The following is a 26,016-nucleotide window of genomic DNA, read 5'->3' on the forward strand; positions in this document are numbered from 1 at the left end:
TCGTCGGGGCCCAGTTGGAATGGCAACTTGAGGTCCCTTGCGGGGGTGGTTGGGAAAGCGACGATAGGTTTGGATTGGAGACAAATGGGGGTATCGAGTGAGATGAGCACAAATGTCGACTCAATGCAGCAGTACTGAGGGGCGCATGTCATATGAGCTCTCTACCGTTCTTGTTTGAACAGCATAATACGGGCAGGCGAGACGGATTGACGTCGTCCTTTCACTATTTTGCTGTTGCGAGCTAAATGCCGTTTCTACAGCAACAGCTCTGGGCATCTGTGTCTCGAGGTGCTTGGGCAGTAAGTACGCTTATCTTATCAACCCGTACGGTTCTCCAACCTCAGGCACACATATAACTGAGCACCGTCTATCTTGTCCAGGAAGTACATGTGGCTCGAGCTCACCTGGACCACGGTGTTGTTCAATTGCCTGAGACAGGTGGTCAGCGAAAGGCCGAAAGTGACCGGCGCTTTCGGCGCCGAGATAAAATCGTGATATTCCCAGATCCCCGGCACTAAGCGAAGCAGAAAAATGAATGGACATGCGACTTCGGAAAACTGGCTATTCGTAATCTCGTTGTTCTCAATGTTTCACGAAAGCATTTAACGGCGGTTCGGCTTCATGTTAAACCTTGGTATGCCCTACCACGCTGCATGAGTAAGTAGGTCTGTTGACTCTAGCATAGGCTGCCACTATCGGTTGGTCCTACATCCAATATTACTAGTCACGCCGCAACAAATCCGCCGATTCCTCGTCCAGAATGGGTTCACTCGTACTCACCGCGGGGACCAGGACTTCATGTGCCAGAGTCTCGTCGTCTCTGAAGCGCACAATCCTCCACCCCCAACCACATTTGACTCGTCATGCAAGCACGCATTCAAGCGGCAGAACGGCTCCGCGTAGGCCAGACGAACCCCTTCGCATGGCCATTGTGGGATCTGGCCCTGCTGGATTTTATACCGCGTACCGAGTCATGTCTCGATTGCCCCAAGCCCGAGTCGATATGTACGAGTCTCTGCCAGTCCCCTATGGGCTCGTTAGGTTTGGTGTGGCGCCTGACCACCCAGAGGTGAAGGTATAAGCAATATGATTCACATTGTGGTTATCATGCGCCGCTCACACAATACAGAATTGCCAGGACAAGTTTGAAGAGATAGCTAGCTCCCCAAACTTCACCTTTGTCGGCAACGTCTCCGTAGGCGATGCGACTCATCAGCCGCACAGTCGAACCGTCCAACTGCCTAGTTTGCTCCGTAACTATGATGCCATCTTGTTCTCATACGGCGCCATCAAGGACAAGGCACTAAACATACCCGGTGAGTCATCTCTTGCCGGTATATACTCGGCACGGCAGTTTGTTGGATGGTACAATGGGCTTCCCGAATCGGCTGCCCTCGCCCCAAATCTCACCACAGGCGATGAAGCCGTTGTGATCGGCCAGGGGAACGTTGCTCTTGACGTTGCAAGAATACTTCTAGAAGACATCGATGTTCTGCGAAAGACGGACATTACCGATGAGGCTTTGGCCACATTAGCCACTTCTCGTATACGTCGGGTACATGTCGTTGGAAGGCGCGGGCCAATGCAGGTAGGTCGAAACTTGCGAATGGAAACAATACTCCCACATAACTTGCTGATGATTGGAAAGGCTGCCTTTACTATAAAAGAGGCTCGGGAGTTGATGAAGATACCTGGTGTCGCATTCCACCCTGTGGAACCGTCCCTTATCCCCTCTGATCTCAAATCGCTTCCCAGGGCTGCGAAACGTCTGATAGAACTGGTGGCCAAGGGGTCACAGGCACAAGTGTCGACCGCGCCCAGGTCATGGTCTTTGGACTTTTGCCTTTCACCGACCGAGTTTGTAGCCAGCGATGTCTCGCCTCACTTTGTCGGCAGCACAGTGCTCGAACGCACAGAGCTCACCTCCAAGTTCGATCCAAACGCCCAGGCGCAGCTGAAGGGCGAAAAGGTCATTTTACCGTCATCCCTTGTCTTTCGCTCCATCGGGTACAAATCAGCACCGCTCCTGGGTTTTCAAGAGGCAGGTGTGCTGTTTGATGAGCGGCGCGGCGTCATCATGAACGATGGGCAAGGACGTGTTCTTCGAAGAACGTCGACTGAGCTTGAGACCGATATCATGTCAGAAATTTCCCCTGGGCTTTACTGCGCTGGCTGGGTCAAGCGTGGGCCCACGGGAGTCATTGCAACCACCATGCAGGACGCTTTCGATACTGGCGACTCGATTGTGCGAGATTGGCTCTCGGGTATCAAGTTCCTACAGGCAGGAGAAGATTCGAGCTCAAGCCCGCTGCCAGGATGGGACAGGGTGCGTACAGAAATGGCTGTGGACAAGAATCAGCCTACCGTGGACTGGCACGGCTGGCGCAAGATCGACCAAGCTGAGCGAGAAAAGGGGCAGGAGAAAGGTAAGGAACGTGAAAAGTTCACAAGCACTAAGGCCATGCTCGAAGTTGTAGCATAAAGTGGATCGAGCACTATAAAGGACAATCATTTGTGTACAACATTTTACTGCTTCAGCTTTTCCGTCAACTCCGGAACCTTGTCGAAAAGATCACCAACGAGCCCTACATCTGCAACCTGGAAGATGGGAGCATCTGCATCCTTGTTGATGGCTGCGATGACCTTGCTATCCTTCATACCCGCCAGATGCTGGATCGCGCCAGAGATTCCCACTGCCATGTAAAGCTGAGGAGCCACAACCTTGCCTGTTTGCCCGACCTGCAAGCTGTTATCGGCATAGCCACTATCGACAGCAGCCCGAGAGGCACCGACCGCTGCACCGAGCGAATCCGCGAGTGGAAGCATGACCTTGTCAAACTCCTCCTTGGACTTAAGACCACGCCCACCAGAAACAACCTTGCCAGCAGTGGCAAGATCAGGGCGATCCGACTTGGTCAACTCTTCGGAAACCCACTCAGTCGTAGAGGGTGCCTTGGGGTCCACACCGGCCTCGACAGACGCTGAGCCGCCCGTCTCTTCAGCAGCAGGAAAAGCCGTGCCTCGAATAGTGACAACCTTGACCTTATCCGAGGACTGAACCGTAGCAATTGCGTTGCCGGCATAAATGGGCCGTACAAATACATCTTCACTCTCGATCGCAACGATATCCGACACCTGCTGCAAATCGAGGAGCGCAGCTACACGTGGCATGATATTCTTGCCAAAAGCCGTGTGGCTTGCGATGACGTGCGTATACCCGCCTTGCTTGATGTTCTCAACCAGCAGGGGAGCGAAGTTCTCGGGAAGACCCTGTCAAGACGAGAATGAAGTGTCAGCATTGAGTATGATAGCGAAATTGTTTCAGTGGTAGGTCAAACCTTGTCATAAAGTGCATTGTCCACAGCAATGATCTTCTCAACGCCATCCACCTTGGCTGCCTCCTGCGCAACAGCCTGGATGTTTCCTCCAGCAACGAAGCCGTGCACTGTGCCTCCCAGTTTCTTCGCTGCCGTAATGGAACTCAGAGAGCCATGATTGAGCTGACCCTCGCGTTGCTCCAATATCGCAAGCGTCGAAAGTAAGCTGCGCCTTGCTTGGTTGGAGAGAGGTAGGCGCTGGAGGAGCGAGGCGGGTACTCCGCGAAAAGCGACCCTTCGTGCAGCAGTGTAAGACATATTAATGTTTCGTATGCGCCGTAAGTTGAGAAATCACAGATATAGACTACAGTCCGCTCAAATGATTGAGTGGCGCTGTACGAGGGCTTTGGAGCAGACACGCAGGGGGCGGCTTGTGAACATTACGGATTTCGAATAGGCGTCTGCTGTTGCGGTTTGACACGGCCCGAGGTTGTCGTCCGTCATCGGCTGCTACTGACCAGGGGTGGGGCCAGTCACAACAGTCATCTCATCACGTGAGTATAGCGAGGGACCCTCTTACTGGTTTCTCAGTGGTCGGGATGTGAAGGTTACTAAGCCAGTGCCCCTGCACATGTGGACGCTTTTGGACCGCTCATCAGCAGCAATCTGTTCAGTCAGTCAATCGCCTTCCTTGCCCAGCTGCCAGCCTCTGCCCTTTTAGAGAGACCCTCCTGCAGCACTTCAACCGCGCCCCCAAAATTCTTGAGACGCGATCACGCCTCGCGACGGGATCATCCACTTCCCACCCCCACGGACTCGCTGTTCCGCAAAGATAACTCATTACACTGAGGTTCGAGCAAAGAGTTCACAATTCGCTTGACATTTCCTAGCGCTCTCTCTCTCGCTTGCTCCGACGCCCGCGTCAGGTCGACGTCTTCACCAACGCGCATCGACTCTAAACCCCGTCGCGCGTTCACCGCGCGTTCTTCCCAAGAAACAATCTTGTCGCGCATCACTCACCACGAAGTCGCCTCAAGGATCTTTATATTCTCGCTGTCCTCATCACCATGGACGAATCGACCAACTACGGGTCGCCGGTCAATGCCGCGTCACCCACTAGCAATGCTCTTCTCGCGCAGCCGCCGCTCGCGCCTGAGACAGGCAGCACCAGGCCGGATAACTCTGAAGGTTCGTCATCATTTTGGCGCTCTCGCCATCAAAACACCACCTGGTGATGATTGTCTTATTCAATTCTAACATGTCCATGGCTCCAGATATCCAGATGGGTGAAGCCGTGAACAATGAACCCATTGTCAAGCAAGACAGCGCCACCCCAGCCCCGATCACAGCTTCGGATAACCCTCTGGATGCACCGGATGGTCCCGCAGCCGAAACTACCATCTCGCGCGATGAAGATGACGCCGAGATTGGGAAAGATGCGGGTGATGAACCCGATGCCGACGCTGCTGTCACTGGCACCGAAGTAGAAGGACAGGAGGGCAAGACAAAGGAAAGCGTCGAGGCAGCTGCCCGTGATCATCTCATTTCCCAGACCCACGCCATAATATTGCCAAGTTACAGCACTTGGTTCGATATGAATATGGTACACGAGATTGAACGTAAGGCCATGGCCGAATTCTTCAACAGCCGCAACCGCAGCAAGACCCCTGTCGTTTACAAAGACTACCGCGACTTCATGATTAATACCTATCGCCTGAACCCCGCGGAATACTTGACCGTCACTGCTTGCAGACGAAACCTGGCAGGTGATGTCTGCGCAATCATGCGGGTTCACGCCTTTCTCGAGCAATGGGGCCTCATCAATTACCAGGTAAATAACTCCCTATTATCGCTGGACGGTCTCAACCAGCACACTATTGTACTCAATTGTATGATGCTGACATTGCCAGGTGGATGGAGATCACCGACCCTCTAACATTGGTCCCCCCTACACAGGCCACTTCAAGGTTATCTGCGACACGCCCCGTGGCCTGCAAGCCTTTCAGCCTTCGGCCGACCAGGAGGTGACCAAGGGCAAGCAAAGTGTAGACACTGACAACAAGGCCTCGGCTGCACAAGCTGCGAAAGGAGATTCCAAGCTAGAGGTGAGTCGAAACATCTACGACGGAGACGCCAAATCAACCAACCTCAACGCCACGACCGAGGTCAAAACCAACGGGGAGACACCAACCACAAATGGTGTGTCGGCAAGCAAGGAGGCATCGACGGGCCCCATCACGAAGGTCAACTGCCACGCCTGTGCCGTCGACTGCACTCGTCTGTACTACCATGCTCCAACAAAGGAGGGTAGCGCCAAGGCAAAATATGAAATCTGTCCCAGCTGCTTTCTTGATGGTCACTTCCCTGGCGATTCGAGCAAGTCACAATATACTCGTGACGGGGACGGTGCGCTTGTCCGCCATGACAACCCTACGTATACAACGGTGCCCGAGAGAGATGCTCCATGGAGCGATGCGGAACTTTTGCGACTACTGGAGGCTCTCGAGCGTTACGATGAAGAATGGACCGACATTGCAGAGCACGTCGGCACTCGTACTCGCGAAGAATGTGCGCTTCAGTTCCTGCAACTCGGTATTGAGGACAAGTATCTTGAATCGGAACTCACCATTCTTGGGGCTCATGGTGACAAGCAAATCCCATACAACCAGGCCGACAACCCAGTCATGTCTGTCGTTGGATTTCTAGCTAGCTTGGCTGACCCAGCCACCACAGCCGCGGCTGCCCACTCTTCCGCCGACGAAATGAAGCGCCGTCTACGTAATCGTCTCGAAGGCGGAGAGTCACGGGAGACTGAAGCCTCGAATGGCAAGGGCAAAGAAAGAGATGGTGATGCAATGGAGGTGGACGTTGAACAGGAAACGACCACTACAACCGTTACCACAACAACCGTCCGCAAAATGGCATCGATACCACTAGCAACAACGGGAGCGCGCGCTGTTGGTCTTGCCACAGAGGAGGAGCGTGAGATGACGCGACTGGTGTCAGCAGCGGCCAACGTGACGCTGCAGAAGCTGGACCTGAAGCTTAAGTATTTCAATGAGATGGAGGCTCTGCTCCAAGCCGAGCGTCGCGAGCTTGAGAGAGGCCGGCAGCAGTTATTCCTTGACCGACTCGCATTCAAGCGAAGAGTCAGAGAGGTTCAGCAGTCGTTCAAGACAGCGGCGGCCACGGGTACCGACCAGGGACTTCGGCTGGGAGATGATATACTGATGGGCAATGGTAGGCTCACGGTACAATCAGTTCCAGGAGCCGATACTGTGCAGCCATTGAGCAGTGGTGGCAAGGTGCAGAGCCTGGAAATTTGATGAAGGGGAGGTTCGCAAATGTGGTTCTGGGCCAACCCAGGAACCGAACGAGGGATCGATCATACTAGTTGGTACTACGGCGTCGAAGGGGGTTCTGGGGAATTTGGGGTTGGGCGGCTTCATGTCGCTTGGCACTCGCGGATGGCATGGGATGGTTCTTGGTTTCGTCTCGTTTATTGTTGTTCTGCTTGAGGCTGTATCACCAATAACAAACTTATACATTTCTTCGAATAGCTGATTACGAAACGACTCTCCTGCTCCAGCTCTGAGAAGCACCGGCCGGCCTCCGTCAGTTGAGCCGCTTCGCGTTTGCACCATGATGCATGTGACAGCTTGTGTGGATAGACTTCGCTGCAGAGTAGTCCATGCACTGCTTGGATCGGCTGCACACAATCTGCCCGCTACCTCATCCCGTCGTTACTCCACACGCCGGCTGACAGTGTACTACTAACCTCGGCACACTCACACAGGGGGGGGGGGGGGGGCGGATCGCCAAACTAGCGACTTATCGAGTCTTCCATGTCAATTCAAGTTGACAGTGCCCGTAACGGCGAAGGCCGCACACTGGTGGGCTGTTAGGTCCCAGTTGTTCCTAGGCCGGTGATTTAAGCCAGCGAATAGGACAGGGTACGCGCGAACGGGTTCGGCCCAAAGGCTCTCTGTCTTCTCCCCGCAACGAAAACATGTGTTTCGTCTTACCATACCCCAATACACGCACCGTCATTCGGCCTCCACATACAGCGTTGGCGAAAGAGATCCACAAAATATTCCCGTAACCGACTACCGACACAAGTCGAGTTAGAACCCGCCATACCACACTCGCGCTAATTCTGGGCTGGCCCTGGGATCCCTTGTCCCTGCTGACGGCAGCCTAACGCATATGCGGCCTAGCTCAATGTTTCTTGCCCCGTGAACTGGTGAATACCTCGGCGCGCGTACCTAGGCTCGTCGGCTATGATGGGTTTGTCCCGACCAGCAGCGAGCATCATATTCCCCTCGTCCAAATCATCCTCTTCCCTGTGGCGCATCTTTCAACCCCAATTGCTCAAAGATCGGTCATGTCGTTTGCATTTCGCGCTTTTGAGGCCAGGTCTGCCACCCTGAGAAACCCACGTATCTTTGCCAAACCGACTCGTAACATCCTGGCCGCTATGCCACCTGCCAGCAAGAGGAGCAACAGCTCATTGCCGGCTGGTAAGCCACTCTGCCCGCTGCGCGCATCGCGAAATAAAATTCATGGCTGACAGCGCGAACAGGCTATGTAGAGGACAAGTCCAAGGGGCCCATGTTGAGATTTCAGGACTCTCTCCCTCGCCTACCCGTCCCTACGCTCGAGGAGACTGCTGCTCGCTACGTCAAGACCTTGCGACCTCTCCTTTCCGATTCCGAGTTTGCGACAAGCAAGAAGGCCGTTGAGGAGTTCATCAAACCTGGCGGCGTTGGCAGCCGGTTGCAAGAGAAGCTCCTTGCTCGACGAGAGGACCCCAAGCACAGGAACTGGCTCTATGAGTGGTGGAACGATGCTGCATACCTGTCCTACAGAGACCCTGTCGTTCCCTACGTCAGCTACTTCTATTCCCACCGAGACGACCGTCGCAGGAGAAACCCGGCCAAGCGCGCCGCCGCCATAACCTCCGCTGTGCTCGAATTCAAAAAAGAAGTGGACGCTGGAACCCTTGAGCCCGAGTACATGAAGTGCCTGCCAATCTGCATGGACAGCTACCAGTACATGTTCAACGCCAGTCGCGTTGCCGCCAAGCCCGTCGACCACCCAGTCAAGTTCTCCCACAAAGATCACAAGCACATCATTGCAATCCGCAAGAACCAGTTCTTCAAGATTATGCACGAGGTGAACGGCAAACAGCTCAACGCAAGCGAACTCGAACAGCAGTTCAACAAGGTCTACGAATCCGCTCAGCGAGCTCCCGCTCTTGGTGCTCTAACCAGCGAAAACCGTGATGTGTGGGCTGATGCTCGCCAAACTTTGCTTGCAGCGCATCCCAAGAACGCTGCAGCCCTTGAGACCATTGAATCTGCGTCGTTCGTCGTGTGCCTCGATGACGCCTCTCCGGTGACGCTTGAAGAGCGTGCTCACCAATACTGGCATGGAGATGGCCAGAATCGCTGGTTTGACAAGCCTCTTCAATTCATCGTCAACGACAACGGCACTTCTGGCTTCATGGGCGAGCACTCCATGATGGATGGCACCCCTACTCATCGCTTGAACGACTACATCAATGATCTCATTTTCAATAACAAAATTGACCTCTCCAACCCAGCTATCCGCTCTAACCTGGCCGATCCTCAGCCAGTCAAATTCGAGATCACCAAGGACGTTCAGACTGAGATTGACCGTGCAACCAAAGACTTCAACGACGTTATCGGCCAGCACGAGCTCGCCGTGCAGGCGTACCAGGGCTACGGCAAGGGCTTGATCAAGAAGTTCAAATGCTCCCCCGATGCCTACGTTCAGATGATCATCCAGCTGGCGTACTTCAAGATGTACGGCAAGAATCGCCCCACGTACGAGTCCGCTGCCACCCGCCGTTTCCAGCAGGGTCGTACCGAAACTTGCCGCACGGTTTCTGATGCTTCAACCGCCTGGTGCCGGTCCATGGCCGACGCCGAGTCGACGGACGCGACTCGCACTGACCTGTTCCGCAAGGCTATCGATTCGCATCTCGAATACATCAGTGCCGCGTCAGATGGCAAGGGAGTGGACAGGCACCTGTTCGGTCTGAAGAAGCTATTGGGACCTGGTGAGGAGCTCCCGAGCATCTACAAGGACCCAGCGTACACCTATTCCGCCACGTGGTTCCTCTCGACCTCGCAGTTGAGCTCTGAGTTTTTCAACGGCTACGGTTGGAGCCAGGTTATTGACGACGGATTTGGTATTGCGTATATGATCAACGAAAACAGGTAAGACTTCCTGGAGCTGTCACGTCTCAGGTTCCTCGCCCTTTTGGGAACCCAAAGTAGTAGAATGCTAATTTGATATTATCACAGCATCAACTTCAACATTGTGTCGAAGGGTCTTGGCAGCCAGAGGATGAGCTTCTACCTCAACGAGGCTGCTGGTGATATACGTGATCTCCTCATATCGAGCATTGAGACACCCAAGGCGAAATTGTGAGAGGCCCGTGAAATTAAAGAGGGTGCCAGAAGGTGGACAAATGGAGAACATAGTGTGGGATGACGGAGGGATTGACCGGACAAGCAGCGTATGCCAATTGTGCATTCTGCGTACATGTACTAGAGATCAGGACTGGCGCATCGCTTAAGTTTTGTTGACAATAGACTACGTGCTGCCAACCTAGCCAGGCAACCTTCACCGTCAAGACGCATGAGGGTTTCCCTCGGTTATTCTGTCCATAGCGTGAAAAGGCAAATCTTGTTCATAACTACACAAGCCTACGAAACCTCCGAAACCACACAATGTCGACCGCAGTGACCCGAGGAACTAGAAAATGACTCCATCAAATGTCTAACCGGCGTGTGACACGATCTCGTTCACAAGGTCGTCCTTCTCCTCATCGTAGTAAGAGCAAATCTGATAGGGCAGTGGGACTTCCTTCGAATCGCCATCAGGACCCGAAATGACGTTCAGATTGACACCCGACGACTTGCTCGTAAAGATCTTGGTGGACGTACTCTCCTTGCTGAAGTAAATCTGGGCACCATCGATCTGATCCATCATAACCGTAGGGATGACCCCCATGACTTGCAAGGCAAAATTCTGTGACTTGACTACATCCACCGTGGAGATGAGAGAGTCGACAATCAACGATAGACGATTGGAGTTCTCAATGGTGACGGCGTTGGCCTTACCCTTAATGATGATCGTCGTGTTGTTACATCTGCTAATCAACAAAGAATGGTTGTTGGACGCTTCGATCTCAATCGGCTGTAGTTCTTTATCGTAGTTCTCCTGTTGTGAGATATGATATCAGTTGCTATCCATCATGTGTTCGTATTTCGCCTCTTACAATTGTCCACTTATTTCCGTCAAGCTCCTTCCTGGGTGGCTTTTTGCTGCGCATGCTCTCGGGCTTTGGCTTCTTTCCAGGGGCCGGGCTCTTGCCTCGGACAACGCTGGAGGAAGCTCGTAGAGATGGGTTCTTGTGAGTCATCTCCGATTTGTCAACCTTTCGGAGGCCCTTGGTCACGGCATCTCCTCTGTTAAGCTCGGAAAAGACAGCATCAAGGCCTCCCCTTTCCTGACCCGAAGCAGGAGCTTCCCCATTACTTAGGTCCAGTACAGGTGGCGGGCCAGGCGGCGGCGGCGGCGGCGGCGGCAAGCTGCCGGCGGGAGGGGGAGGAGGCGGTGGCGCTGCCATTGACGAGGCTGTAACCAAAGTCTTGGCCACCTCCTGGGCAGGCTGTCCTTTCGGATTCCAAGGTATACCGTTCGGGAAGTACTGCTTGACGTAATCGGCCAGGTCGCGGAAAACCTGGTAAAAGCTATGAACCCACTCGGCTTGCTGAGGGTCCCTGGTTGCGCGTCAGTTAGGGTTGACATGGCTATCAGATTTTGCATATCTTAGCTTACTTGTCTTTCTGTTCCTTCAACACCCGGTTTCCGAAGAACTGGGCCGACCCAAGAGATTCTTCTACATGCTTATATGGACGGTTATCCACAGTTACCCAAGCGAGTACCATGATGCCCTCGGCGACGGCACTGAGTTGGCTAAAGACAGGCGACGGCCGGTTAGCTTCCTTGATCTCGGTGGCAGAAATCAGGGCTTCATTGATCGGATTCAGAAGCGCGATATGTTCGGCCCCATTTAGGTCGGGCTTCTTGGCCTTCGTCGTAATGAGCAGATACGTGCGTTGAGCTTGGAAACCGGCGAGAACTTTGGCAGCCTACAGCATCGAATGAGCGTCAGTGAGCACTAGCAGGACAAGATTGAAAGGAGATTCTTCTAATCAGGGCAGCGAAAGGCTCACCTGATCAGCAAGCAGACCGCCAAGTTGCTTGGACTTCTTGACATAGTTCTCGACAGCAGTAGTAATGAATATGTCAAACTCTTGAATCGATTCGGGCAGTGGTTGAGGGGCAGCAGCAGCAGCAGGTGTCGTTGTACTCGATGCGGTAGGAGGCGATGGCAGAATGGGCTGGCCTGGTGCAGGCGCGGCTTGGGGTAGCTCGATGGTCGACGAGGCAATGTCCTCAAGCCTTGCAGTGGCCGCTTCAAGCCTGCGAAGCTGTCAGTGCCTCCACTTCTTCCGAGTGCACGGAGACAGGCGGTGATATGTACGAACCTCTTGATGAGCGTCGTAAGGTTGTGCATATTGTTGGTCGCCATGATCGGCTATCCTGCAGGATGCGATGTTGCAGGAATCAGGGGCGCTTGGGTTGAAATACAACAGCAGGAGCCAGAGCGCAACGGTGCCAGAAGCAATCAAAGGCCGTTGTCGTCGGTGTGTGATCACGGGAAGACCTTGAAGTGTAAAGATATCCGAGAATCAGGAGATCTGTCTTGTTCTTGCGAGCTGCGCGAGGACGAGGCTGGGGACTTGGGGGAGAGGGCGAAGTGAGTGACCATGTTGACGGGGGTGCTCCTGAAGGCAGACACTATGGAATGGCAGCTAGAGAAGCTTTGGCACAGACAAGGCACCCGCCCCGCCGCTACCCAGGTACCCACTGTCCGTCAGAGCGCAACCGCAGGTCTTATTCCTCACAGATGGGCATCCCCGACAATGAACAGATATGTGGTGCCAGACCAACAAAGTGTTCCCTTCGAGTCGTGATCTTGAACAAGACTCCATGCACTCCCTGTACATTAGATTGTCCTTGCTTGACCCAATGACCGTGGTCTCCTTGTGCACTGCTTGTGCTACCAGCAACTGAGACCACCTTTCAACACGGTTACCAGAATGCCCCTCGAACTGAACTCGTGGATTGGACAGGCAGGCGGCATCCAAATTGACCTTCTGCACATTCGCCGAGGTACAACGAGTCCCACATTAACATGCGTGCTTTCTCGTACTGCCCGACCGTCTAGGTGACGAGGTCACAGGCTCCATAGTCAAGGGTGTATGCAGATATCCAGTATTTTCTAGGTACTGGTGTTTGGTCCCGATCGGCGAACCTTGAGCGCTGTGCCAGCGGCCCTGCATATTGGGACTTTGAACACATCATGAGTTTGCTACTTGCAGCCTGAATGCTGTTTTTTCAACAGCCAGTGGCGAGTATGCATCGTCAGCACACAACCTTGTACTCTCAATATCGTTTCGTTGGAGTGAATTTGCGGAGTCGAGTTTCCGTAATCTCCCTGTAACTGAAACGCTGAAGCTCGTCGCGGTCGTAATAAGACAGTCTTCAGAGGTTACCTGTTGCAGTTAGCAAAGTATACCAAAGGCCGCCATGGAATTCTTGTCGGTGAAGGATGACGTTCCCACAGAGGCAGAATTTGCGGCTTTAACATATTTGGATGTCGTTACGCTGGGTATGGTCATCATAGGTGAGGTTTCTGCGACACACCCCACACAGACTTAAGGCTCGCTGCTCGACGGTTCGATCATGCTGACCCGTGAAGATGATATCGAGTTCGAGGAACCCACGCCACCAGTCAAAGATATACTAGGCGGTGCGGGCACGTATTCCGCCATAGGAGCACGTCTTTTCTCTCCCCCTCCTCTGTCCTCTTCCGTTGGCTGGGTGGTCGATCAAGGAATCGATTTCCCCGCCGAGCTTACAACTCTGATTGAAACGTGGAACACGTCTGCTCTGATGCGCAAATCAACTGAACGCCTTACTACGCGAGGCTGGAACGGTTACGAAAACACCGGAAACACAACGAAGCGCGCATTCAAGTACACCACCCCAAAGAAACGCCTCACGGCCGAAGACCTAACGCCAACGCTGCTTTTCTCTCGCTCGTTCCACCTCATCTGTTCGCCAACGAGATGCAGAGAGCTGGTTGCAAATATCACGACTTCCAGAAAGGCCTTGTCACCACCAGACTCATACGTGAAACCAATCTTCGTCTGGGAGCCAGTCCCCGACCTGTGCACCCCCGATGAGCTGCTTAACTGCACGAACACACTGCCACTCGTTGATGTTTGCAGTCCCAACCATGCAGAGCTTGCAGGCTTCATGGGTGATCATGGCTTGGATCTGAACACGGGCGAGATATCCACTGCGGCCGTGGAACGTTCCTGTGAACAGCTTTTAGCGAGTATGCCCTTACAGTCGTTTACCCTCGTGGTTCGTGCCGGCGAGAAAGGCTGCTACATCGCTAGAAATGGTGGGAGGAAGCGCCAGCCTCGTGCACCTTGTGATGGTGTCAAGCGTCGGAAGAAGGATTACACTCGCGGCGGCCTCCGGCCCGACACTGACATGGAGGCACTCTTCGCAGGCCTGTTACAGGATGAAGAGGGCACCATCGCACGTGAAGAAATCGAGGTCGATCCTGGCGTCGAGCGCTGGGTACCTGCCTATCATCAAGATGCATCCTTGGTCGTTGACCCTACTGGAGGGGGCAATAGCTTTTTAGGTGGGCTTGCGGCGGCCCTGGCCCGAGGCAAGAGTGTAGAGGAGGCTGCTACATGGGGCAGCGTGTCAGCGAGCTTTGCAATTGAGCAAGTGGGCATGCCCATCCTCGGCAAAGATGAGCAAGGTAATGAGACATGGAATGGTGTCCGAGTCAGTCAAAGACTCGAGGAATATCGGCGTCGTCTACCAGAGTGAACGAACGAGAACCCACAACTGATGAGGTGGGTGGGCGCGGCTCGGTGTGTTCAACGAGAGAGGAAGGGGGGGGACGCATAGAGACTTAAGTAAAAAACGCGCTGGAAGACGCGGGCAATGATTGAGTGCCATTGCCAAACATCTGAGAGAAACAGGTGCAGAAATCATACGTCATTATTTTGTTAGAAGCCACGCAGCCCTTAGCCTGCCAAAGCCATGCTCGAGTCTTTTGATAATGCAGATCAAGCGCAGCATCAGCCTTTTACCCATCGTAAATCAACCGCAGCTGCCTAGTCAACATTACCCCACTGCCGAACAGTCTATTTGGGATGATGCAACACAATGCGACACAGACTAGATCTTGTATACAAGGTCCCCTGATGTGTACCTGTCTAGTTGTTAGCCGTGAAATGCCACAGAGAGATGAGAGAACAAAGCCACGTACATGATCTGGTTGAGGTCATCCATCTTTCGCAGCGCCTTAACAGCCTCTTCTTTGTCAAAGGCACCTCCACTCCTCGAGTGCAGTTTTGCGTTCACAGCGTGGATGATGGCGTCCAAGCCTGCCGAGTCATCCTCGAATAGAGCCGAGTTGAGAAGCTGTCCGAGTGTTGTTCTGAATGTGTTGAAGCGCTCATCAGTAATGGGCTCATCTGCGATGGCTAGAGTTGCAGCTCCTGTTGCAAGCTCGTCTTCCTCGGGCTCATGTTGCGATGTTGATAGCAGCTGTGATTCTGGTACCGACGAGGCATATGATGTTTGCGTGCGCGTTGCGCGACTGTGTGATGCTCCTGCCGACTGGCGCAATCGGTTCAAATCCTGGTCTTGATCGCGTTCTGCACCCTGCGCATCAGATGTCGAGCCACGGGCTCCGTCGTCAACATCTGCATCCGCATCTGCAGTGCCACTGATCTGATTAGGAGCAGTCGTGGTTTTCCGAGGCCGTGCAACACCACGGGTTGAAGGGCCAGATCTGGATACAGATGTGCGTGCTGTGGCGCCCCTGTATGCGTCGTCATCGTCATCTTCCGACGAAGAACTTTCGCTCGAGGACATCTGAGTGTTTTGTGTCTTTCTACGCTTCTTTCTTGACTCGTCCTCAACAACCTCCTTGAACAGTGCAAACCGCAAAATGGACTCGGCCGCAGCCACGTCGCGCTCGTCAATCCGGTTTGACAAGCGTGACTTTGCATGCGCGGTTGAAAGACGAACAAGCGTCTCCAAAGTTCGCACCGTCAATGGACTTGTGCGGCGCTGATTACCTTCTAGATCATCATTTCGGAGGCCGACGTAAATGTCTGCGATACGGTCGTTCGCCTCTTGCGTGAGTAAAGGACGAATTCGTGTTTTGGCGTATTGAATGTATTTTTTCATGAAGGGGATACTCAAAACCTCTGGCTTCTTGTTCGCACCACGTCCCGATGTTACAGTGACGCCTGCATGGAGCATGGCGTCGAACTTCTCGAAGACATCCGTTTGACGTTGAGACTCGGTCTGGTTGTTGACTGCGACTCCAAGAGACTGACTCGTGTTTTCTCTCACCGGTGCGCCTTCTTCTGTGCCCGCTTGCCGGTAGCGATGCATGCGGAGAACGTGTTCTGAAACCTGTCTATCGCGTGTGTCCTCAATGTCGTCCGTAACTACGAAGAGGAGATCGAAGCGTGAAAGAAGGGAGTCAGGCAGCGCAATGTTCTTGTGCGGGTCCTTGTGCGTGTCATACTGACCAAAAATGGGGTTGGCCGCGGCTATAACGCTACACCTGGCATTCAGTGACGTGTGGATGCCTGCCTTTGCTATGGTAACAGTTTGTTGTTCCATGACTTCGTGGATAGCCACCCTGTCGATGTCAGACATTTTGTCGAACTCATCGATACAGACCACGCCTCGATCAGCCATCACCATAGCGCCAGCCTCCAGCCGGCGCTCTCCTGTCTCCTTGTCTGATGTGACAGCCGCAGTAAGACCAACTCCAGAAGAGCCTCGGCCTGTTGTGGCAATAGCCAGGGGGGCCGTGTTCAAAACGAATCGAAGTAGTTGAGATTTGGCAGTCGATGGATCGCCAACCATTAAAATATTGATGTCGCCCCTGAGATGGGTGCCATTGGGAAGATTTTTCTCCATGCCACCCAACAGCATCAACAGAATGGCCTTCTTGATATGACCATGTCCATATATGCTGGGGGCCAGGGATTGCGACAGCAAGTCCAGGAGATTCTTCTTCTTGGCAATCTTGTTGATATTCCGGATATCCATATCTGTGATGGTGGCAGTGGCTATGCCGCCGCCTGATTTGGAGGACAGCAGTACAACGTTGTTCGCGAGGATGACTGTTTTGAAGAGAGCGCTGCTGTGGTTTGTGTTCCTGTTGCCAAGAGTCTTGTATATGCCAACCAATTGCACTCGGTCTCCTGGCTTGACCTTGTCCACCAGATCATCGTCGAGTACAACGTCCACTCCACGGGGCAGTTGCCCAGCGGGGGCGCGCTCGGGCATTTCTTGAACAGAAATAGTCTGGTGATCCCGGTATTTGCTGAACCCATACTCGGTAATGAGAGGGTTTCCCTCGTCATCCTCTTGAGGGTACACGCTGGAAGTAGAAGCGCCGTCGGTCATGGTCCGGTCTTGGTATTCTCTGAAATGAAAGACATTCTTCGCCTCGTTGTAATGAACGCTCTTGACGATCTTGGGTCTGATGAGTGAGCATCTGGTGACAATGCCTTCAAGGGAGATCATATTGTTGAGATGGTGTGACGATAAGGTACGAGGGTTGCATGCGTTGAGGCCAAAACTGCCCGCCCAAGCGCAGTAATATAAGGCATCTGCGACCTCCTCCGCTCGAGTCTGTGGCAGTGTTTTGACGATCTCTTTCAAGGCATGGTCGAATGCAATTGTATAGTCGAACGGTTGACGAAGTATCCCTTCCGCGAGCTGTTCATTGTGTTCTCGAACGTGGTCAAGGTTAACGTTCAAGCGCCTCTGATTCTTCTGTACCATCAAGATTATGTCAGGTCGGTAGCTTCTGGCGTGAGGATTTTCTGCGCGTGCCTGGTCAGCAACAATCATCCAAATGATCAGCCTGATGGGAGGGACAAACGTGGATCAAGGAAGTCTTCCGCCTGCCGAACACGGTCAGCAGCCGCATCATCCTGAAGCATAAAAGAATCCATCTGGACAAGTCGTGTTGTATGGAGCGACCTCACAAGAGGGAGTGAGGCTGTCTAGAGAGTTCGTGACGTTGGGAGGCGGTTGTTCGAGGGGCCACGACGCGTTATTCGAAAATGAGGGGCTGCGACGCGTGCCTTCATTGACTCTAAAGCAGCTATGGCGCGTTAAGTGGTGGTGGAAATTATCCAATGGGCAAAGCCGCACGGTTCCACTCGGCGTAAGGAGGGTTTCTAGGGGACGCGTTGGCTTTCGGGCCAGCAGGCAGCGCGCGCTCAGGCGAGGGAGTGCACCGACCGCACCGACCACACCGACTGCAAGCCTTCTCCTTCGGTTGAGTTCGGTCCGATTTGATTCATCCCGGCATCGGGTTCCGCACGAGTATATTGACTAGTGTCGTCAGGACATCTCTCGCCCCTCCTTGTGATAAGCTTCTGGTAGTAGATTTGCCATTGACGTCCCTAAGTTCGTGACTATGTCGATGCCGACTCAAAACCCCGTTTCCGATACGGGCCGTGTTAGGGGTCGGGACCTGGACCTCATGCTACTCCGCTGACAGGAATCTGGTCCCTCTCAACACGTATAAGAACCTCCAAAGCGCCACAGCTCAATAGACTGGCGCTCGTGTTTGCAAACTTCACCAAATCTGCGCCGCAGCCCTTCAGCCTGAGCTCGACCACCGACTTTCGTAGTACATTGATCTCGTTAGGTATTGAAAGAAGCTCGTCCCCAGAGGTTGGGGCAAGCGACATGATAATCGACCAAATAATGCCCAAGTCGGCTGTTCTGCATCGTGACCTGCGGCATCAATTTCTGCAACTCGCCAGTTGCGAGGGTCACTACTGCATTCTAACAGACGGGAGGAAGATCTTCGATTCTTCTGGCGATGCCGCTGTGGCGTGCCTTGGCCACGGACACCCCAGAGTTCTAAAGGCGATAAGACAGCAAGACGCGATCGCCACATATTGCGCAACAACGTTCTTTGCGCACAGCACATCTGAGGAATTATGTCAACTTCTCGTTGACTCAACTGAGGGCCACATGTCAAAAGCCTACATCGTAAGCAGTGGTATGTCTCCGGCGTCGCGACAAAGGGCAGCGTCTTTGCTAAAAGGCACAGGTTCAGAAGCTATGGAGGCGGCAATGAAACTTTCGCGTCAGTTTTTTCTCGAACAGACACCGGCACAGCGCACAAGATACAGATTCATATCCAGAAGCCGCTCCTATCATGGGATCACGCTGGGGGCGCTGTCTGTTGGCGGACACGCTGGCCGACGAGCGAACTTTGAGCCCATGATGTGCAATAACACATCAGTCGTGTCCCCTTGTTTTTCTTACAGAGGCCAGGCAAGTCACGAGACCGACGCTATGTATGTTGCAAGACTCGCGAAGGAGTTGGAGGACGAATTCATACGCCTTGGTCCCCACATAATATGTGCATTTGTTGCAGAGCCCGTAGTTGGAGCGGTAAGGCATTATACGAATCGTTCTCAGCCAGCACCTTTGAGCTGATCATGCGAGTACCACAGGCACTTGGCTGTGTGCCTGCAGTACCAGGCTATTTCAAGGCCATGAAAGCAGTGTGCGAAAAATACGGAGCGCTACTTATTCTCGTTGAAGTCATGTGTGGCATGGGTCGAACAGGCACCCTTCATGCATGGCAAGATGAAGGTGTGGTCCCTGACCTCCAAACCATTGGCAAGGGGCTTGGTGGTGGCTATTGACCAATTGCAGGACTCCGATCAGCCGTCGATTTGTAGATGTGCTTGAAAATGGCAGCGGGCAAGTGCAATTTCTCGCTTTCACCTTCCTGCTTTCTTGATGCAGCTAACATGTAGTACAGTATCTTCGTTCATGGCCATACTTACCAGGCTCATCTCAGCGCCTGTGCAGCGGCTCTTGAGGTTCAACGCATCGTTGTATCCGATAACCTTCTGGAGAACGTGAGGGATAAGGGGAGCCGCTTATTCAGGCAGCTCAGAAGCAACCTTGACAGTCATGCTCATGTCGGCGACATCCGTGGGAAAGGACTCTTCTGGGGCATCGAGTTTGTCTGCGATAAGCGCACTAAAGATCCATTCCCGCGCCACGCGCAGATCGCAGCGACATTGTCCGATCTGGCGCTCACTGAGCACTGCGGGAACCCAGGAGCCGGCACAGTCGATGGCTACAGTGGAGATCACATCATCCTGGCACCGCCGTACACCATCACCGATTCTGATGTTGATTTTCTTGTAGAGACTGTGACAAAGCTCATACATCATTTCTTCCATTATAAGATTAACCTCCCCGAGAAGTCGAGAGACAGCTGAAATCTACTCGACCTTGTGGTATTGATTTGAGCTGAACCAGACCAAGATACAAAGAACTTTGAGAGGGCCAGAAGAACTGTCCCGGGCCATCATTTAGGAAGAGCATCAACAGAACGAGGTCACATTCCACAAACAGTCGAGCATATGTCAATCAAACCTGAGATGTTATATCATGTACGCCTTGTCAGTGATTACATAATACTTGTCCCCAGGCATTTGACCCCGGATAGAGACCATGAGGCCCACTCAATCAACCCTCCCTTACTACGCCTGCCCTCCTTGCTTTGATCAGTCAACCGCCGTAGCTTTGTTGTGCAACAGTTGCTGTCGCTCTATCATGAGCATACAAGTTCTGACAACTGCCTTTACACCACATGGCAGATGTGCATATTTTCAACAGCGACGCACAAACGCGGATTGTCCGTTCCAACAACGTGCCTAAAACTCGCTTAGCGTCCCCATCACCTTGAGGTCGCCCTCAATCAGTTAGCCATGGCTGTGACGGTGACAAATAACCGCCAAATCGCGGATGAAGAGGCGCGTGCCGAAGTCGATGTGCTAAGCTCCCGGCTCGAGAAGACGACTCAATTGACACGGAAGATACAAGCCTCGCTGGGGAGACTTGATGCCACCGGCAAGAGTGTACGCGATGTTGCAGGCCCACTCAATGGCGAGACAAAGAAGTTGCAGGTTCTTGGCCACAGTACGTTGCTCACCGGTCCAAGTTTCCCTGCACAACATAGTTACTGACTTCTTATGCTCTCCAAAGACATCGACAAAGTTGTATCGTCCATCGAGAAACTGCGACAGCCAGCCGATAGTAAGAATGACGAGGAACAGATCATTCGGGCGGGACCTGACAAGGCTGGACTTGTCAACTATCTCGCCTCTGTTAAAAGATTGAACCAAGCCTTAGCCGATATGCAGACCTCGAACCTGCGGGCGAACCAGCAGACCATCGCCGACCTTTCACGCCTAGTGAAGTCCGGCAACACACAGCTTGAAGGTCATTTCGACAAACTCATTCGCGCCGAGACACCGCGATCGATCGAACCACTGCATTACATTACCAAAGACGTCCCGTTCCCAACACTTGCACAGAGCGTGATCACGCCCTTGGCTCTCATCAGGGCACATGTGGCTGGTAGACAACCCCAGCTGACTTCACAAGAGTCTCCAGCTGCGAAGATATTTGCCGATGTCCGAGGGCAATATCTGTCATCAACACTGGTCAATCTGGCCGCTGCAAGTGTCAATACGGCAAAGAAGAAGAACTCGGAAGCCATATATAGAGCTGGGACCAACGGCATCGGTACATATGCGCAAGCCATGGAAGGCCTCTTTCTGGCGGAGTACGAGAATATTTGCAACCTCTTCAATCGGGGTGACTGGGGGGCTATATTTCAGGTCACATGTCAGGCGGCCCTAGCAGAGCTAGCTCGCGCTGTTAGAGAGCTGAACGTTCACATCAAAGCCCATCTGACTACAGATTGCTACCTGGCGTACGAAATAACCGAGATCATGTCAAGCCTCTCTGAAAAACTGGAAACGCGTACTGGGGAGCTTAAGTCATCCCTAGCCGCGGCCCTTCGTCCTGTGAGAGAAACAGCCAAATCTTCACTAGCCGATCTGCTGGAGGATACCAAGCGCAGAGTCGGCAACATGCAAGTACTTCCTGCCGATGGCGCGCCCGTCCCCATCGTCTCCGAAACCATGCAACGTCTGCAAGCTATGGTGGAATTCATGCGCCCCATTTCAAGTATCATGGTTTCTCTTGGCGACGGGGGCTGGAAGTCTGTCGCCGCTGCGAATGGCCGCTCAGCAGATGTCATTCCAAGCCTGGCATCGTTCGACATTGGTGCTGATGGCAAGGACATCTTCTCACATTATTGCACAGATACCATTGAGACGTTACTTTCATCTCTTAATCAAAAGGCTCAAGCTGTGCTCCGAGGTGGTCGTGGAGTGCTGGGTGTTTTCTTGGCAAATAACGTTGTTATCGTGGAGCGGATGATACGCGATTCTGATCTTGCTCCGTTGCTTGAGCAGCGGCTGGCATTGCTCGACCAGTGGCGAAAGAAGTCCAAAAGTCTGTATACCATGGACTGCAAGGAGGTATCCAGTCATCTGTTCGATGTTATCCACACAAACAAACAACGACCTACCTCGGGCCAACCTGATTCGAGCTCCATCGTCAAAAGCCTGAGCAGCAAGGACAAGGACAACATCAAGAACAAGTTTCAATCATTCAATGCATCATTCGACGAAATGGTTGCAAAACACAAGTCCTACAACATGGAACGGGAGGTTCGTCAGATGTTCGCGCGCGATATCCAGCAAATGCTTGAACCATTATACAACCGTTTCTGGGACCGCTATCACGAAGTCGACAAGGGCAAGGGGAAGTACGTAAAGTACGACAAGAGTGCTATATCGGCGATCTTTGTCACCCTTTACTAGGCGTCTTTTTTTCCTTGCAGCGGCGTCACGGACAACATATACATGTTGGGGTCTAGAGGGAATACGGATCATGAGGGCGTTGCAGTTGATTACAGGAGTTAGGTCGTGCATGTCTTATCGCCAAGATATAGCAATGGTCACAGTATATATTATGAGCAATCGTCCAAGTGTTGGGTCATGCGAATGAATGCCATGACCAAAACTGTGAAGGTAGATTTACCTCTATATAGTTACTCATGACGACCTGAGCACTGTTGTCTCTGTATCACCCATGACCACACATGAAAGTATGGCGAGGCGCGGAGGGAATGAGTCCGCTTGGGGGGCACCGAATGAATAGCACAATTTCGTTATTCTCGTCCCGAATACGGCTGCAGTCCAGTTCGAATTATCATGTCAGTCCGAGAGCTCCACTCCCATACCAGCACCTCATCGCTCTTCCGCCTGAAGTAGAGAATTTGGTGTTGGGGATAAACTCTTCGTGAGTTTGTTCCAGCTTCCACGCCCCGACAGCTTTCTCTTGCGGCTCAGGGAGGTGATGATCAGTGTAGCCAATGACAAAGTCATCGCTGCTCATACCCAGGTCCCTCCGTAAACGATGCAGCACATCGGCAGCTATGCGAAGTTTTACTGCGCCCTAGGGCCTAGGGACGGGTGCAGCTGCCTTATGGGCTCTGGAATAACCTGTCTTGCACTTCGACTGGCGAGCAGGCTCCGCAGATCCCGCTGAAGAGGCCTCCATCGGATCAGCAACCTCTTCGTCAGAAGATTCGTCATCAGACTGATATTCGCCCCAATCCTGGTCATCGGGAGACATCCTGCCAAGCTCTGAATCTGGCACAAGCGAAGCGTTAAGCCACAGCCTCTGAGGGTCGAAGTAGCTCTCGCCTCCCCGTATTCGCCTTGTAAAATGCTGCAGTATTTCTTGGAGGGTCTCATGAGCTAAATTTAGCTTCAACTTTGAAATCGGCTCACCATCGACCCCATCCCAGTCTAGACCGATCAGATATAACCCGTGGTAGTGCCCCGATGTGGTGAAACTCTCTGTATGTGCCTCCGTGAATCTTTCGGGCCATATGCGGGCCACTGAGCCTGGCAATTGCATGCCAATACCTATCCGAGTTAGCCAGAGATCCGTTTCGTGAAGGTGAGGTCCGATGGCTCGTGACGTACCAACCAGTATGCTGACACAACGAGATTCCAACCATGCAACCAATCTGCAACCGTCCCCTGATAAAGATCCCCAATAGTGAAGGTCCATTTTGATATACGACTTGTACGTTTTCAAGAAGTCTTGAGCACCCAAGGAGAACCCATCATTACAAGGGTCCTCTCCACCGATAAACTTGGATCACGTCATGCTATGCGTCAACATGTAATCTCTGGCCCTCTGAAACTCCCTCTTCAGGGTTTTCGCAGTCTGTCTTGAAGCTGCAGAAGACATGTTCAGAACGGGCGAATGCCAATCAATTGTGCAAAGAGGCTTGCGGAAAGACCGATCAAAACGAAGTTGCTTGTAAAAGAATGGATCAAATGCAACTTGGGTCTGCCAGTCGAAGGTGGCATAGTGATTGAAGAAGGTCGTGATGACGCTGGTAGCCGACATATTGTTGCAACTATGCGACAACATTTTGCAAATGCGTGCTAGAAGTACTGAGATATGTATTCCTCCCAAGTAGTCGAATCGAGCACCATAAATCCCCCGTATCTTGGCCCACTTCTTGATCAGTTGGGATGCCAAGCAAAACTGTACGATGTCCGGAATAGAGTAGAGTAGGTAGAATAAGCCTCTTGCGGGCTTCAACTCCAGGAGCGCCTCGAACTTGAGATCGAATGCGGGATCCGTTGGCGGTCACATTATGATTTCGGGCCAGCTGGTGGTGATCGTCAGCCATCAGGTATATCGTGTAGCAAGTGTGGAGGCTACCAACGCCTCAGCAATGTGCGGAGCCTGGCAGTACTGCAAGTCCACCCTCACACCTCGAACCTCCGGAATCAACATAGCGCCTGACTTCGACTTGACTTTCCGCAGAACTCGAACGACATCGGGGGCTGATTCGGCGATCCTCTGCCTGCTAGTCGGAAAGACGTTGCAGTACTGCAGGCTCCGATGCAGAAACAGTTCAGGTCAGAATCTATTGTCCAGACCCCAAGCCCGTAAGAGCCGACCGGGATAAGAACGACTGGGAACCGTCCAGTAAATGTGTCTGGGCCATTGCTGACATGACTGTCAAGAATGACTGATTTGACAAGCTCGAATGTATCTCTTCCAATATTCTCTTCATTATCAGTTGGAATACACTGTCAACTCGAGGCACTTCTGCAGCGAATCTGTGCTGGACAACCTTGCGGGCGCTTGAGCAGGTAGCACCGTAACGGCCGTGTGCTGTGGCGTAGGTGCTGCATCCAACCCCGGTGTTTGCGGCTGTTTAAGAAGAAGGCATCGCACACCCCAGTGATCACTTGCATGAGACGCCGGCTCTTGAGTCTCCTCTATCCCTGCAGGGCTTTTGCTGAAACCGAACATGTTGAATCCCCGGACGGTGAGAACGTCCGAGCCTTTGAGAAGAATACGATAATACCTTTGCGGTCGGTTGTTGAATCCACTGCCCCTCATGGCGGCTGCTAAGGGGTTCTCCTGGGGGTCGAATGTGGCCCCTTGTTCTCCTTCGAAGGCATCATAAAGGCTTCTTGACTTTTTCAGATTACCAGAAGACTCGCCTACCTCCATCCGAGCGACGGCCCAAGAATCCAAAAATTGAGCTTCCCGCAGCGTAGTATCCATGCGATCCAGGGAGGCCCTCGTCTGTCGTGATATGCTACCTGTTTTGACCGCCATGTTCAGGGTGTTAGAAGACGTTGCCAGGGTAAGATCCCCGGCGAGGACCCAGACGTTGCGGGTATGTGAGCTACCCAGGTAATTGATAATGTGTTTATGTCACCACATTTAGCAACCACAGCACCATCTGTAAGCCCTTGGCATAAGTGAGTGGCTGCGAGGATGATAGGTAAGGCATGCCCTTGCTCATCATGGGTGCCGATGTGGTCAAATGCCAGAAGGCTGCATCCTTTGTGCCGGCGTTGAAACGGCAAGAAGCCCAACCTGAAACTATGCTGGCTGGGAGCGAGAACATTAAGAAAGCTAGGGAGCGGCCCAGTGCTCAGCCCGTCAGGTAAGCCGTGGGTGGTGAAGGGGTAGATTTGCCGAATACTCTGATTGCTCAGCAGATGGGTGAGGAAATGGTCATGACTCATTGACCTCCTGCAGGACTAAGACGTCAGCCTGAGCCGTCTTTGCCAGTGAGTTGCGAACAATTAGAGGATACCGAGCTGAACAAGTTGGCCACTTGAATTCGGCCAAGACGTTGTAGCTGGCGACAATAAGGTGTTCCGGTATGCAGACTTCCGGAGCCATGAGGGTTTGGTGAGCAGCCCAGCATTGCAGGTCTTGGAGAAATGGTAGGACTGACGAGGCTCGATTTGGATCGCGTTGTTCGGAGACAGCGCAAAGTCAGCAGAGAGTCAAGGCCGTTCCAGCTCGAACATGCCCGTGCAATGTCAATACGTCCATGAACTTTCATGCACCCAGTCGATTCATCGCAGATAAGCAAATGTGGTTGACGTGCTTCCCACGAGATAGGTGGCAACAGTCTGAGTTGTTCAACCAAGTATCTTCTCTTGGGTGAATCAAGGGCCTCTTCGCACTGCGCCACTGTCATGTCTATATGGAATGCTGTGCTGTGCCC

The 26,016-nt window shown here is 52.9% G+C and overlaps 11 protein-coding genes across 11 annotated transcripts; 6 read left to right on the plus strand and 5 right to left on the minus strand.

Moving 5' to 3' along the window:
• Positions 1-39: 39 nt before the first annotated feature.
• VDAG_09043 (NADPH:adrenodoxin oxidoreductase) lies at positions 40-2,570 on the plus strand. The gene is made up of 5 exons (XM_009656846.1): positions 40-45; positions 447-634; positions 686-1,075; positions 1,130-1,588; positions 1,799-2,570. Exons 3-5 carry the CDS (start codon positions 761-763, stop codon positions 2,480-2,482), a joined length of 1,458 nt encoding a protein of 485 aa, XP_009655141.1. The 5' UTR covers positions 40-45; positions 447-634; positions 686-760; the 3' UTR covers positions 2,483-2,570.
• VDAG_09044 (electron transfer flavoprotein subunit alpha) lies at positions 1,739-3,759 on the minus strand. Its single transcript, XM_009656847.1, has 2 exons — positions 3,339-3,759; positions 1,739-3,270 (listed from the first exon to the last, which is right to left on the minus strand). Exons 1-2 carry the CDS (start codon positions 3,633-3,635, stop codon positions 2,527-2,529), a joined length of 1,041 nt encoding a protein of 346 aa, XP_009655142.1. The 5' UTR covers positions 3,636-3,759; the 3' UTR covers positions 1,739-2,526.
• Positions 3,760-4,384: 625 nt separating this feature from the next.
• Positions 4,385-6,643, plus strand: VDAG_09045 (transcription regulatory protein SWI3; the record flags this gene model as incomplete). The annotated part of the gene is made up of 4 exons (XM_009656848.1): positions 4,385-4,505; positions 4,592-5,148; positions 5,228-6,509; positions 6,579-6,643. 4 exons carry the CDS (start codon positions 4,385-4,387, stop codon positions 6,641-6,643), a joined length of 2,025 nt encoding a protein of 674 aa, XP_009655143.1.
• Positions 6,644-7,651: 1,008 nt separating this feature from the next.
• VDAG_09046 (carnitine O-acetyltransferase) lies at positions 7,652-9,973 on the plus strand. The gene is made up of 3 exons (XM_009656849.1): positions 7,652-7,837; positions 7,900-9,562; positions 9,650-9,973. The coding sequence occupies exons 1-3, from the start codon at positions 7,795-7,797 to the stop codon at positions 9,774-9,776; spliced, it is 1,833 nt and encodes a 610-aa protein (XP_009655144.1). The 5' UTR covers positions 7,652-7,794; the 3' UTR covers positions 9,777-9,973.
• Positions 9,974-10,127: 154 nt separating this feature from the next.
• VDAG_09047 (adenylyl cyclase-associated protein) lies at positions 10,128-11,949 on the minus strand (the record flags this gene model as incomplete). The annotated part of the gene is made up of 5 exons (XM_009656850.1): positions 10,128-10,571; positions 10,630-11,134; positions 11,193-11,506; positions 11,591-11,840; positions 11,906-11,949. 5 exons carry the CDS (start codon positions 11,947-11,949, stop codon positions 10,128-10,130), a joined length of 1,557 nt encoding a protein of 518 aa, XP_009655145.1.
• A 1,061-nt stretch (positions 11,950-13,010) lies between these two features.
• On the plus strand, positions 13,011-14,336 carry VDAG_09048 (MAK32 protein; the record flags this gene model as incomplete). The annotated part of the gene is made up of 2 exons (XM_009656851.1): positions 13,011-13,092; positions 13,183-14,336. 2 exons carry the CDS (start codon positions 13,011-13,013, stop codon positions 14,334-14,336), a joined length of 1,236 nt encoding a protein of 411 aa, XP_009655146.1.
• A 262-nt stretch (positions 14,337-14,598) lies between these two features.
• Positions 14,599-17,069, minus strand: VDAG_09049 (DNA replication licensing factor mcm3; the record flags this gene model as incomplete). Its single annotated transcript, XM_009656852.1, has 2 exons — positions 14,599-14,656; positions 14,782-17,069. 2 exons carry the CDS (start codon positions 17,067-17,069, stop codon positions 14,599-14,601), a joined length of 2,346 nt encoding a protein of 781 aa, XP_009655147.1.
• Positions 17,070-17,981: 912 nt separating this feature from the next.
• Positions 17,982-19,977, plus strand: VDAG_09050 (2,2-dialkylglycine decarboxylase). Its single transcript, XM_009656853.1, has 4 exons — positions 17,982-18,567; positions 18,619-18,965; positions 19,028-19,280; positions 19,342-19,977. The coding sequence occupies exons 1-3, from the start codon at positions 18,249-18,251 to the stop codon at positions 19,220-19,222; spliced, it is 861 nt and encodes a 286-aa protein (XP_009655148.1). The 5' UTR covers positions 17,982-18,248; the 3' UTR covers positions 19,223-19,280; positions 19,342-19,977.
• A 99-nt stretch (positions 19,978-20,076) lies between these two features.
• VDAG_09051 (exocyst complex protein EXO70) lies at positions 20,077-22,435 on the plus strand. Its single transcript, XM_009656854.1, has 2 exons — positions 20,077-20,513; positions 20,580-22,435. The coding sequence occupies exons 1-2, from the start codon at positions 20,303-20,305 to the stop codon at positions 22,268-22,270; spliced, it is 1,902 nt and encodes a 633-aa protein (XP_009655149.1). The 5' UTR covers positions 20,077-20,302; the 3' UTR covers positions 22,271-22,435.
• Positions 22,436-22,871: 436 nt separating this feature from the next.
• Positions 22,872-23,574, minus strand: VDAG_09052 (uncharacterized protein). The gene is made up of 2 exons (XM_009656855.1): positions 23,444-23,574; positions 22,872-23,383 (listed from the first exon to the last, which is right to left on the minus strand). The coding sequence occupies exons 1-2, from the start codon at positions 23,529-23,531 to the stop codon at positions 22,908-22,910; spliced, it is 564 nt and encodes a 187-aa protein (XP_009655150.1). The 5' UTR covers positions 23,532-23,574; the 3' UTR covers positions 22,872-22,907.
• A 590-nt stretch (positions 23,575-24,164) lies between these two features.
• On the minus strand, positions 24,165-25,109 carry VDAG_09053 (uncharacterized protein; the record flags this gene model as incomplete). Its single annotated transcript, XM_009656856.1, has 2 exons — positions 24,165-24,345; positions 24,571-25,109. 2 exons carry the CDS (start codon positions 25,107-25,109, stop codon positions 24,165-24,167), a joined length of 720 nt encoding a protein of 239 aa, XP_009655151.1.
• Positions 25,110-26,016: the final 907 nt, after the last annotated feature.

Source organism: Verticillium dahliae, genomic scaffold (assembly GCF_000150675.1).
Source record: "Verticillium dahliae VdLs.17 supercont1.24 genomic scaffold, whole genome shotgun sequence".
Lineage (NCBI taxonomy): Eukaryota > Fungi > Ascomycota > Sordariomycetes > Glomerellales > Plectosphaerellaceae > Verticillium > Verticillium dahliae.